This window comes from Schistocerca americana, chromosome 2 (assembly GCF_021461395.2).
Source record: "Schistocerca americana isolate TAMUIC-IGC-003095 chromosome 2, iqSchAmer2.1, whole genome shotgun sequence".
NCBI lineage: Eukaryota > Metazoa > Arthropoda > Insecta > Orthoptera > Acrididae > Schistocerca > Schistocerca americana.
Window position 1 is genome coordinate 866,941,014 of NC_060120.1, and position 12,398 is coordinate 866,953,411.

The following is a 12,398-nucleotide window of genomic DNA, read 5'->3' on the forward strand; positions in this document are numbered from 1 at the left end:
TTTGCTGTCAAAAATGAATTACAAGCAACTATACTGATTATCAAAATCAGATGTAGAAAAATATGTAAACTTGAAGTACTATATTGGTACCAAACATACCCTGAACAAACTTTGAATAGAACTGGAACTTTTTTGGAAATTACCTTCTCAGAGATGAAGTGAAAATTAATGCTGACTATATAAAAAATGGACTTAGAAAGAGTTATAAGCTCGACCGTTCTATAAACTTATAAAAATGGTAACAAACTAATATTGCAAACTTCCATCACAGATCCAATTTGCCCAGATTTTTTTTTTGTAAATCAGTTGAATCACACATCAAACATGATTAACTTAATTTTTCATGTTCTTTGCAAATTGGATGGTTACATATGGTGCATGTTTTGTTGGGTTTCTATTCCTTTTTTCTGTCACATGTGGCATCTCATTTTCTCAAGCAGTGGCAGACCACAGACTGGGCAACTGGTATCTTTTTTAGTTCCTAGAACTGTCTCTATTTCCAGACAATGGGTTCTCCTATCCTCACACTGGCTTGCCTTAACTTCATACGAGTTTTAGCCAAACTGTATGCAAGATTTTTCAAAAAATCTTCAAAACAATTTACTTTCAGCTAAGGTGATTAAAATCCAATTTTTTACAACTGTTGTATTGAGTATGCTATAAAAATATTACTTGGGCCTCCAACAAGAGCACCTTTCTGTTGTGTAAGTGTAACACATTCTATCAAAACAATCAACTCCTTTCATCAAATTACAGAAATCAACACATCAGATGTGTGTGTACCAGGATTTATGGTTTCTGAATCACACATTGTGGATAAAAGTATCATATTTGTTGTTTTTTTCAGAGGTGGTGGTGAGTAATTTGTGAGGCTGGCAAACAAATCTTGATGTCACAGGCTCTAATCATTTCACAGCAAGCAATCCAGTAGTTACTTCTCTTTTGTTTTCCCATGTTTGCCAACAAAAGTGAGTATGTTCGAAAGAAGTGAGCCTTCACTCTGAATTTTATTTTTGCTTACGCAGGGTATCCCACAGCAAAAATAAAATGTGTGAGCATTGCAAAGTAATTCAGTCTTCGATCCATACTTTTCCTCTCTCTCTCTCTCTCTCTCTCTCTCTCTCTCTCTCTCTCTCTCTCTCTCTCTCTGATGTGAATTTTGAAGGCCCATTTCCCTCTGAAACTAATACAAGTTTCCTCAATAGTCTCATTCAGAAGATGTGTAGTATGTCCCAACAGTTTGCACTAAGAATGTCTCATATTTCATGACTGGTTTTTGGACATCACACATCCTGAATATCAATTTTTTGGGAATAAAGACCATCAAGATTCACATCAGAGTTCTTGAGGTAAATCTGTAAGTGCTTTCACCACTATGTATTCTCTCTCAGCTCTATGTTCCTCCCACAGCATAGCCAAGGAGGAAACGCTTTGGGGGCATCGCTCCCCACACAGTAAGTTTTTTTCCTTTTCAGAAGAAACTGCTGGGGCCATCTTCCCACCAGCAAACGAAAACTTAATCCATTATATGTACGAGTCAGCTGTTACAGTGCCACCCAGCCATGAATGGGCATGTACTCCATGACTCACCTGGGGAGTTTCCAGTTCAGGCACCAAATGTTTTTTGTTTTGTTTTGATTTGATTTAGGGCACAAAAAACAAGTGGGATCATATGCACCCAAGTCAAAACTAGAGAACATGAAGACAGAGAGGAATTAAAAAAACAACTACACATCAGTCCCAATTGACATAATACAAGACAGCTATAGTCCGTGAGACGAGTGATTGGTACTGACAGTTCCGGCGGGCAGACGGCGCTGTTGCCAAACGTGGCTCACAGCACGCGGCGCCCTGTCTGCTACACGCATTCTCTAGCAGCAGAAATAAAAGCGATCCAAAATACAAGTCGTATTGGTACGCGTGAATTTATTTAAAGTTGATGCTTGAAATATATTAACTCGAAAACTGATAAGAGCTATTTAGTACAAGTATCTAAGATGCTGAAACATAATAAAGTTATTTGTTAAACTTCACAAGTGAAATGAAAACTATTTTCGCAAGTTGTTGAACATTAGCAGTTTTGGTTTCCATTGTTAAGTATGAGCATTATTAATTTGTTCTACTACAAGCTACAGAATAATTGGTCAGTGTATTAAGAGTTATAATCTGAAGAAAGTACTCACAATATGATGATCTGGTCGTAGATCGATAGCGAACTCCCTCCTTACATTCCTGAATACGTTGTAGTTACTGTAATGGAAAAACACCACTCACATACTACTCGAACTATCACTGCTCTCTCCCAAATGTATAATTAAATTTTCGATGCATTCTTCCACAACCCCTTCGGTTTTGGCCGCCTCTCTGATGGCACTTGCAGTGCTGTTTACAATTTTAGCCCACGTCTCGCTTGTCACTTTATTGATAGCTGCTGGAAGGAGAGTTTCCACTTCAGAGATCGTGAATTTTTTATTGTTTGCAGCAATGTAATTGTTTATCTGCGCCCACACTCCTTCAATTGCATTTATGTGACAGTGGTATGGAGGAAGCCGAACGATTTCATGCCCGTGCCTTTTAGCAATCTCGTCAATTACATATGTTGGAAATTGGGGTTTCTTTTGTGCCACAATTTCGAGCAGTTCCGCCTTCCTTAAATCTTCTCTGAAATCTACTTTTCGCCGTTTCAACCACTGAATGATATCGTCTTTTTTTGTTGCCAAGGTTGGTGCCTTATCGTGAACAACGGAATGATAAGGCGCATTGTCCATAACAATCACTGATGGACTTGTCAGATTCGTCATAAGCGATGTCTCGAACCATTCTTGAAATACTACACTGTTCATTTCTTCATGGTAATCTCCCGTCTTTTTTGACCGAAACATTTTGAAGCAGTTTGGCACAAAACCTTTCGATGTTCCTGCATGTAAGACAATAATACGCCCTCCTTTGCCAACAGGCACTGCCATTGTCCCCTCGGGCGTTCCACCATTCCAGCCTCTACGTAAAGAATGGCTGGCATTGACCCAAGTTTCATCTAACCACACTATACATTCGAATTCCACACCCATGATCCTGCGCAGAAATCTGCACCGCCATGCAACTACATCTGTCCTTTCCATTAATATTTTGCGTCCGTTAAACAGTGAATAGCTGAAGCCTATGTCTTTCAACACTGTACGCAATGAAAATTTGCTCCCTTCACCTGCTTATTTCTCGGTCGCTTCTTTCCTGGTGTGTGCAGCTTTGTTGTGCCACTCTCCTCACAATCTACACTATACTGTTCTTTCCCTATCTTTACAACAGTGTTCTTACTTATTTTCAATGCTGCTGCAGTTCTCTTCACAACCTGAGCAGCAGCAATTAAGAGCCAACCTTTGTCCTTTTCTTTCTCAAAGTAATCCCTCACAGAGCACACAAATTCACGGGCCTGGGTGCGTAGCACACTTTTCTTCCTCCGTTTCACTTCTCGTGTTGGGCTGGTACTACCCACCACACTAGACATTGTTTACAATGAAACAAACAAAGAAACACTAAAAACAAAATAAACTGCGAATTCAACTTCAGACAAACGACGAACGACCGCATCGCGTGCATGCGAGACACTGGTAAGTTTCATAAGCGCGCGCGACCGGGTTTCAGAACGGCAACGTGGCCCTTGGTACCCGCTCAAAGTCAGGGCGTCATTGGCTGCCTGCCTGCGGTCGCTAGGCAACGGAAAGACGCTACCGAGCTGTCAATACCAAAGACTCGTCTCCCAGACTATAGAAACAGGCAAGTGGAAAAATGCTAGAAAGAACACCATACAGAAACAGAGTTCCAAGACTAAACATTAAATGGCCTTCACCATGTTGATTTGGCAGATAGAAAGTAAAATGCAGTCGACAGTCCATGCGTCATTTGATGAAATGGCCAATAAATTAGATGGCAAACCCAAGTGGGAATGTAAATGGTTAAAAATGAGCATTCCATCAGGAAGTGGTGGACAGTTAAAACTACCAATAGTGTGATCCCTATGTGGTTAGGGGGATACCACCATGCAGGTACGTGATGTCACCCCCCAGTGGGATGGGATGGCTACTGTCTTTGTTTGTGTGTATATTGCCATTGCCAGTTAGTAAGGGTGCAAAGATGTGTGCACAAAGGTGGAACATACACTATATTGGAAGATCTTCCCGGCATGATCTGCACTTCTGTGAAATTTTGATCTAGAATATAAGGTCAAATCCAACAATGGGGACCATGTAGTTTAGGATGAAAAGGTGTGTAAAGTGCTGGGGGGGGGGGGGGGGGGGGGGGGGGTAGAAAGAAATTGCCCAAAACTGTAAACCAAATATAGGTGTGGATGGCACCCAGTTGACTAACCAATGGAAAGGCAGAGGAGGGGGGGGGGGGGGCGCAAGAAATAGTAGGACAGGCTTGCAGCATGGAAATGTAAGTAATGCTGTGATGGCTGTGGCACCATGTTTCACAAAAAGAGTTGTGAGCATGGGCATACTAGGACAGGGTGGGCAAACAGCTGATGCAGGAGTCTTACAGCTGGACCATAGCGAACAGAATTGTATGACAATGGCCAACCACATGCAGGCAGAGAGAGCCAAACAGTTGAATATGTATTTGCAATTCGAGTGTTAGCTGATGTAGGCAACATAAAAATGAAAACGCTTGCATACTTTGCCTACTTTCATTCCGTAATGCCATATGGTATAATATTTTGGGGTATCTTTTCAAGTCAAAGGTTTTCAGAGTCCAAAAGCATGTAATACATATTATTTGTGGAGTAAATTCATGGACATCCTGTAGAAACCTCTTCAAAGAACTGTGTATACTAACTACTGCCTCTCAGTATATTTACTCCTTAATGAAATTTGTCCTCAATAATTTATCTCTTTTTCCAACAAACTGCTCAGTTCATACATACAATACCAGGAACAAAAATGATCTGCAAAAGGACTTAAAAGCACTTAGTTTAGTCCAAAAAGGGGTCCTCTACTCAGGAGCACTCATCTTCAATAATTTGCCAGCAAATACAAAAAAGTTAGTTAAAAATAAAGATCAGTTTAAAAGGATCCTGAAAGACTAGTGGCCAACTCCTACTCCATCGACAAATTTTTTGATAGAAACAAGTTATGTATTGTATATATTCATACTATTAGTATTGTTATTTCAGCTTTAAAAAATATTGATGTGTTCCACATCCACGAGGATCTCTTCAGCACGGATCTATAGAATGAAAAACTAATCTAATCTTCATGCACGCACGCACGCACGCACGCACGCACGCACGCACATGGTATCTGCACTATGGCTACATTGACAAGTCGTCTTTGCACCACTGGTTGTGTGCTACAACAATATGCATTGGAGAATGCTACTGGTTCAGATAAACTGATGCTAATAAATAACTGAAATACTGGGTTACATACAGGTTTGTACACTTTCTCCTTAGTACATTTATTCCTGCTGATCATTAGTTTCAGCTGACTGGTGATGTGCATAATTGTAAGACAAGACACAAAAATGATTTTCTTTTAAGCTTTCCCTCCCTGTCTAGCCTCCAGAGTGGAGTCACAAACTAACACAAAGGGCTTCAATAAGCTTCCATCTAAGACAACAAAATTGGGAATACTATTTTTAAAATTTGAGGAGCTACTTTCAAGGACAGAAAAGTTCTGTTAGCTGAAGATGAGTAGCAGTGTTCATTGTAAAGCTGAATGTCTAGTAGTACTATCCTGTTTACAAATGGTGGCTTTTTTATTGAGACATACCATTGTAGTGAGGTAAATATTAAGCTACCATTAGTGACAAAGAATGTAGCAGTTAAAAAAGCTTTTTTCTAATTAACTAGGTTAAACTTAACAAACATTGACACAAGCAGTATTAAGCAGAATATTGAGTTTTTTTAAATTGTAGTACACAGATTAAGTTTCTATTTTGCTTGTCTTTTATTCACGTGTACCTCAATTCACTCCATATGCTTTAAAGTAGTCTTCTGTCAGTGCCTATGGAACTGATGAGCATGTGAGCGAGTGAATGCAGTAGTATGTAATAGCAGCTACACAATAGCATTGTGTGCTGCATCTTGCAATGAATTTGAAATCCATAGCCTGCAGTCTTATTTGAGTGCAAAATACTGTACTAGACTTTAGAGGTATGCACAATTCTGACTGAGAACAAAACTAAAGAAACAACAAATTAAAACATACCAGATATTAAGACTTCGATGTATATAACAGATTTCAACATTTTGTGGCTTCATGTAATCAATGCAACAGCATCATCGAGATGCTGAAGCAGGTTCAGTATCCTACACGGCAAGAGGAGCATTATGCTTCAGACTTAGTCAAAATTTGAGACCATAAATTACTAAAGCAAAATGCAACATGACAAAATCCAAGCTCAAACAGAAGTTAATTGAGCATTGTTTTCCCTATTACCATTCACAAATGGAGGCAGAGGAAGTCAGGCAGGAGAATGGGGCTGTTAGAGATTTACTTGTAGTCACAAATTGATATGTTGAGCAGATTAATTAATGTAATAAGGCTGTAATCTCTGAACATTGTCGGAATTAATCCACAGACTCTGAGAATGACTTTGAAACACTTGTCATATTAACATTCAGTGCCTTTATTCAAATTTATAACCATCAGATTTCAATACATAGTGATTATATCAACTTTGACAACTTCTTTCAGTCTTACTTGTCTCGTCAAACATTAAATTTAAAAGGACATTATGATTCACATTTCAGAAATTGCACAAAACATGCCACCATAAATAATTTATGCATCTTACATTTACCATACACTTACTATTCTGTAAAAACATATCACAAACTATTTACAGATTTTTCATCACAAAATTTACAATGCCAAAATAGTACATTATTTACATTATTTTTTTACAACACACACACACACACACACACACACACACACACACACACACACACACACACACACACACCTCTACCATTATAATCACAGTACAGCATACTATATTGGGAACACCTATTATATTTTTGTGACATTTAGACATTTACTGTCTCCAGAATTGACAAAAGTATTTGCCTAGTTTAATATTTTGTTTCTACACATGGTATTCCACTTACTAATGTTAGTGTTGAAAATCTGGAATGTGTTGTCTTGGAGAAAAGATTTTCTGGAACAGTTTTGAAATTTAAAACAATTCCATAGTACAGCCTTAAATCTGTTTAAAGTTTATACACTGTTTGCTGGCTCATTTACTCAGTGAAAAACAAAATTTAAGTTTTTGAAACATCATAATCTTATTTGATGGTTCCATATGCTTAACATTCTTTACTATATTATTTCTGTCGAGTTGCACGATTTCCTGCTTATATGAACTTACCAGTTACGGTGGATTATACTTATGTTATGTTCAGTTAACATGCAGCACTTTTTGCTTTTTGCAGGCTGATACTTATGCAAGTATACCAATTTCATTCCTCTTCCTCAATTTTTTGCAACTGTATGTTTCCCATTAACAAAATGAAGTATGAATTTTAACAATAGCTTTGATTGCATAGCAAGGATGAAATTCTATCACTACATGAATCTACACATTTCATAAAATATGTACTAACATACAGTAACACTAACAATACTGAAACCAACACACAGTAATCTAGTCAGGGTCACTGGAGTTTCACACTCATACCTTTATTTGTAAACAATTTTCAAGTTTTCATAATAATCTTAATTACATCAACTAATTTTGCAATGGACTCTATAAATAAAATCTGAGAGCAGTGGACTAAGCATGTTGAACCACAACACCCATCTTTAACCTTACTTTAAGTTCAATATCAAGTTTCCCAACTAACCAATCAACTAACCAATCAGTACCTCATTGTGAATGCTTTGACAAAAAACTGACTTAACAATATAGCTTTACTTTAAAAAAAAAAAAAAAAAAAAAAAAAAAAACAGACAGGTTTACAACATTAGTTTTGCAATACTATTTACTTCCCACAACAATGAGGCAGTCATTTGAAATCTGATTAATTCAAGTCAAAGAGCTGCCAGTACTGATGGGTATAAAGCAATGGTCCAACTCCTTTATTAACCACAAGGCAATATTTGAGTTTGTTGCATTCCATAACAGGACAACCATTTGTCAGACAAGATTGTCATTTTCTTTCTAAGGATTCAGGAGAAATATACTACAACTCCACTTTGTTAAGATTTTCTATACATGACGAATTTTTGGTGTATAAAGGCAATTTATTTTAAAATATATTAACTGTAAACACTTAACAAGAGGTAACAGAAAACTGCCAGCATAAATCTGCTTTACCTGGATACTTGTGCATAAACAGTCTCACTCATGTACATCAATGCCTTTACTTTTTACACATAGCAAACACACAATTTTTGTGGAGTATTTTTAGCTCAGCAATCAGAAGAAAATATTATTACAATATAGAAACTCCCACGCCCATTCCAAATGCCTGCTGCTTCAATGATTCAAGCTCACAGCTATAAATGATACATTGCCCAATTACATAACTTCCATTTACTAGTGGTGTTAAATGGTAAACACAAGGACAAAACCTTAGCAGTAGCTCATAAAATTCTCCGAATAACAAAGAATGAAGCTTTCTCTGAGAAGCACACCCTATGCAACACAGGTAACTAGGTTTTGTACAAATCTTTTGAACTGGACATTGCACAATGGCAATGTTAATTTTGAAATGCATCGTCTTGGAAAGTTTCAGTTACATATACATGAGTGGTAAGTTCTTTTGAGGTAATAGCATTGTAGGCATCAAATTGTTCTTAGCATAGTATGTGCCTGTTAGCCATGTGCCATGACCAGGAATAAAAGGGGAAGTACTCATTGGTAACTCTGCAGGCCAAACAAGATACCAAGCTCCCTGAGCTGGCTCTGGTGGTGTTGGCAACTCATACCAATGTCCACCTTCACTCACGTCCCCCTGCAACATAAAATACTGAGGTAAGTATGTGAGTTACGTGAGAGAGAGAAGCAACATCAGTATCAGATAGTAGTGAAACTAAGAAAAAGACAGAAAATTCAGAGGACAAACATAAGAAACCTATTAAAAACTGATTTTTATGAAAGCAATTTTCTATTGCAGTGCATTAACCCCAAATGGAAATCCCTTCCTGGTTGAAATATTAAAAATAGGGCTACATTTTTTCCTCGTACAAAGTTCTCACTATTTTCTGTTAATGTGGCACACTATCTTACTGTTTTGTATGTTTTGGCCTATTGCCCAAAGATTATAAAATCAGTAAACCAATTTCTACATCAAATAACATTTCTTTAAAGCAACTGAATTTTCAAGGCATTTACGAGTTACAAGGGCTATGTCGAAAGTTTTTAGCAGCCCGTAAACAGTAAGGCGGAGGTTTTCATTCTAAAGAGTGGTGTTTTTCGACCTTGGGAGGTGTGTGCACAGCCCCTGGCTAGCGGTGATCCCCCCACAGTGCTGTAAGAAAGCATAGGCAGTGCTGAGTCAGACGGTGCAGGACGGAGCTGTCGTGCCGCGACTTTCGCGCCATGATTTTTTACGATTATAAAAAGGGTTTAAGTGCTGAAGAATGCCATTCTTTTTTGCTTTGTGTTTTTGGTGAAACTTCCCTTCTAAGGCCACAGTTGGAAACTGATTTCGTGAGTTTTTGAGGGGTCGGCAGTCAATTGAAGATGAACCTCGTCCCGGTCGGCCAACAACAGCTGTGACTCCTGAAAACATAGATGCTGTGAGGAAAATGACCAAAGAAGATCCACATCTTACATTTTGTGACATTGAAGGGACCCTAAATATTGGATCAACAGCAGCACAGACCATCGTTCCTAGTCACTTAGGCCTTACTAAGAGATGTGCCCGTTGGGTGCCACATTTCCTGACAAAGCCAAAAGGAGACGAGAGTGGACTGGTGTTTCATGCTCAAAAAATTCAATGGAGGGAAGTCCCAAGACACCTACACTATCGTCACAGGAGATGAAACTTGTGTCTACCATTATGACCCTGAAATGAAGAGAGAGTCTTCTGTGTGGTGCTTTCCAGGGGAGGAACCACCCACAAAAGTTCGACGAAGTCAGAGCTCTGGAAAAAAGATGGTGGCAACTTTTTTCACGAAGCTCGGGCATCTCTGTGACCTTTGACAAACGTCGTCAATGCTGAATGGTACATTAACAATTGTCTTCCAAAAGTCATCACCACATGGAAGTCACAGCATCCAAAGTCCAAGAGTGGGCACCTTCTGCTGCATCACGACAATGCATCTGTGCACAGGGCTGCCAGAACAATGGACTTTCTGGAGAAGGAAAAAGTGCGAGTGTTACCCCATCCCCCCTATTCACCTGACCTGGCCCCCTGTGACTTCTTTCTGTTCCCTAAGACTAAGGAAAAAATTCGAGGGCAGCGGTTTTCATCAGATGAAGAGGCCATTGCAGCTTACGAGAGTGCACTAAGTGACATCCCAAAAGAAACTTGGACTGACATTTTCTAAGTGGTTTCAGAGAATGGAAAAATGTACACATGTTAATGGAGAGTATTTTGAAAAGTTGTGAATGTTTTTTCACAAATAAATTTTTTTCACACGTTCTACTAAAAACTTTTGGCATAGCCCTCATATTTATGAATAAAGGAGAGGATTCACCAAAAGGCAGAAGTGCTGTGTCTCAGTAAACAGACAGGTTTGTGCATGTGTGTGTTTTTCCTACAGCTAGAAAAAGGAAGTGCATTCCAAAAGCTAGCCAAGTTCCATACCTTTCGTTTGTGTGCCTATCAATGATGCAGCATGCCTGCCTTTCAGTGAGTCATCTCCTTTATTCCTAAATAACTCTTAATTTTCAATCAGAACTTCCTGCCCATTATTTTCATGGCGTTTAATGGATTGCTTTCATAGTCAAAGGACAACCAAAGATGAAAATGCACAATAAATTAGACAAAAACTGAAAGGTATGTGAAATAGCCAAGACAGTATGTCAACAAATGTTTATTCTAGATTTTAGCTGAAGAATCAGTTATGAGATAACTTTGTAAAAGATGTACACTGTATTTGTTGAATGTGGACTTAAGTGTGGGAACTAATTTTTAGGGACATCTGAATTATTTTAAAAAGAAACCAGCTGGTGTTGGGCACCAATTTGTTACTGTGATTGAGGCTTTAATTCAACATTTCATACCAGATACAAGAAGGCAAGTTATTTCTTTTGTCAGAAAAATTATGACCAATGTTTCCTGATATTCAAAAGGATTCTTCATAGTAATTGATTTGAAAGGCTAAAACATTAACTGGCAGATAATATGCAAGCCAACTGAGTGAAAGAAACTTTTAAGGAGCTTTGGAGGAAAAAGGAAATAGTCTTCTTCCAGAACAGACGTATGGTAATGAGGAATCAGGATTTGAAGAGTAAATTATTGTAACATGCAAACTTTCCTACAGATTTGGCATTTCACAGACTTTAATTTCCACATGCAGAGCATTGTGTAGCTATCAATTATGTTGTTGAGAATGAAGAGGCTGTAGTTGCTGTAAATGTGTAACTTTCCAATCTTCGAGAATCATTACTCTAGTGGATGCATAGCTTCGACTATTGAGAGCCAAAAAGAAACATGACTAGAAGAGTATACAGTCCATTTTTGACCCAAAAACAGTTCACAACCAGCCACATTTTCACCTTGGCCCATGAGGCGAGTACTGATAACCACAATTATTCAAGGCAAACAAAAACTTGTAGAAAAACACTTTTACAACTCACATTTGATGGGATCCATCTCCAGTATGGATCCTTCTTCCATCTACCCTCTATGCACTGAATATTAGAAGGATCTGGTGGAGGCCCTCTTAAATAATAGTGAGCAGTTAGTGCTGCCTTCTCATTTTCTTTGAGTACCGGATCCCTCCATGGCAAATTTGGTGGTGGTGCTGGGAACCAAATCCAGCGTAACAGCAACTGAAATACAGGAAAGTATTGAATTCTTCATTCGCCACTAACCATTTACAGAGAAATAAGTTCAGTCATTAAATGTATAATTAATATTTTTTAAACAGAATTCCTTTTTACTTCCACTTTTTAGAAACATAATAAACTACCATAACGCTGAAAATATTTCTTTCAAAACAGTTCTACCATAATGTAAAATGGATGTTTCAGTGAGCAACCATAAATCTTAACTCTGAAAATAATAGAAGGAAACCATGAGAAGATACTGGAAGCATACTAAAGTTATACATATGCTATGCTATGCAAATTTGCTGTACATGCAAGTCCAGTTTGCATCTAGTGTTGTGAAGGTGTATATTCTCTTGGTGTCCAATTCATTAAAGTTTTTTTTTTCAACAAAGCAATGCTGTACAGATGTATAGGTTTACAATGTCCAGTACCTCGAACCTAATACAGAAGGG

At 38.2% G+C, this 12,398-nt stretch overlaps 1 protein-coding gene across 1 annotated transcript in view; it reads right to left on the reverse strand.

The window, feature by feature from the left end:
• Positions 1-7,956: 7,956 nt before the first annotated feature.
• The window catches only part of LOC124595716, a 113,839-nt gene continuing 109,397 nt past the window's right edge, over positions 7,957-12,398 (reverse strand). Inside the window, exons 4-5 of the mRNA XM_047134583.1 lie at positions 11,752-11,946; positions 7,957-8,956 (exon numbers count right to left, since the gene is read on the reverse strand). Coding sequence (XP_046990539.1) covers positions 8,738-8,956; positions 11,752-11,946 — 414 coding nt within the window. The 3' untranslated portion in view covers positions 7,957-8,737. The remainder of the gene's footprint in view (positions 8,957-11,751; positions 11,947-12,398) is intronic.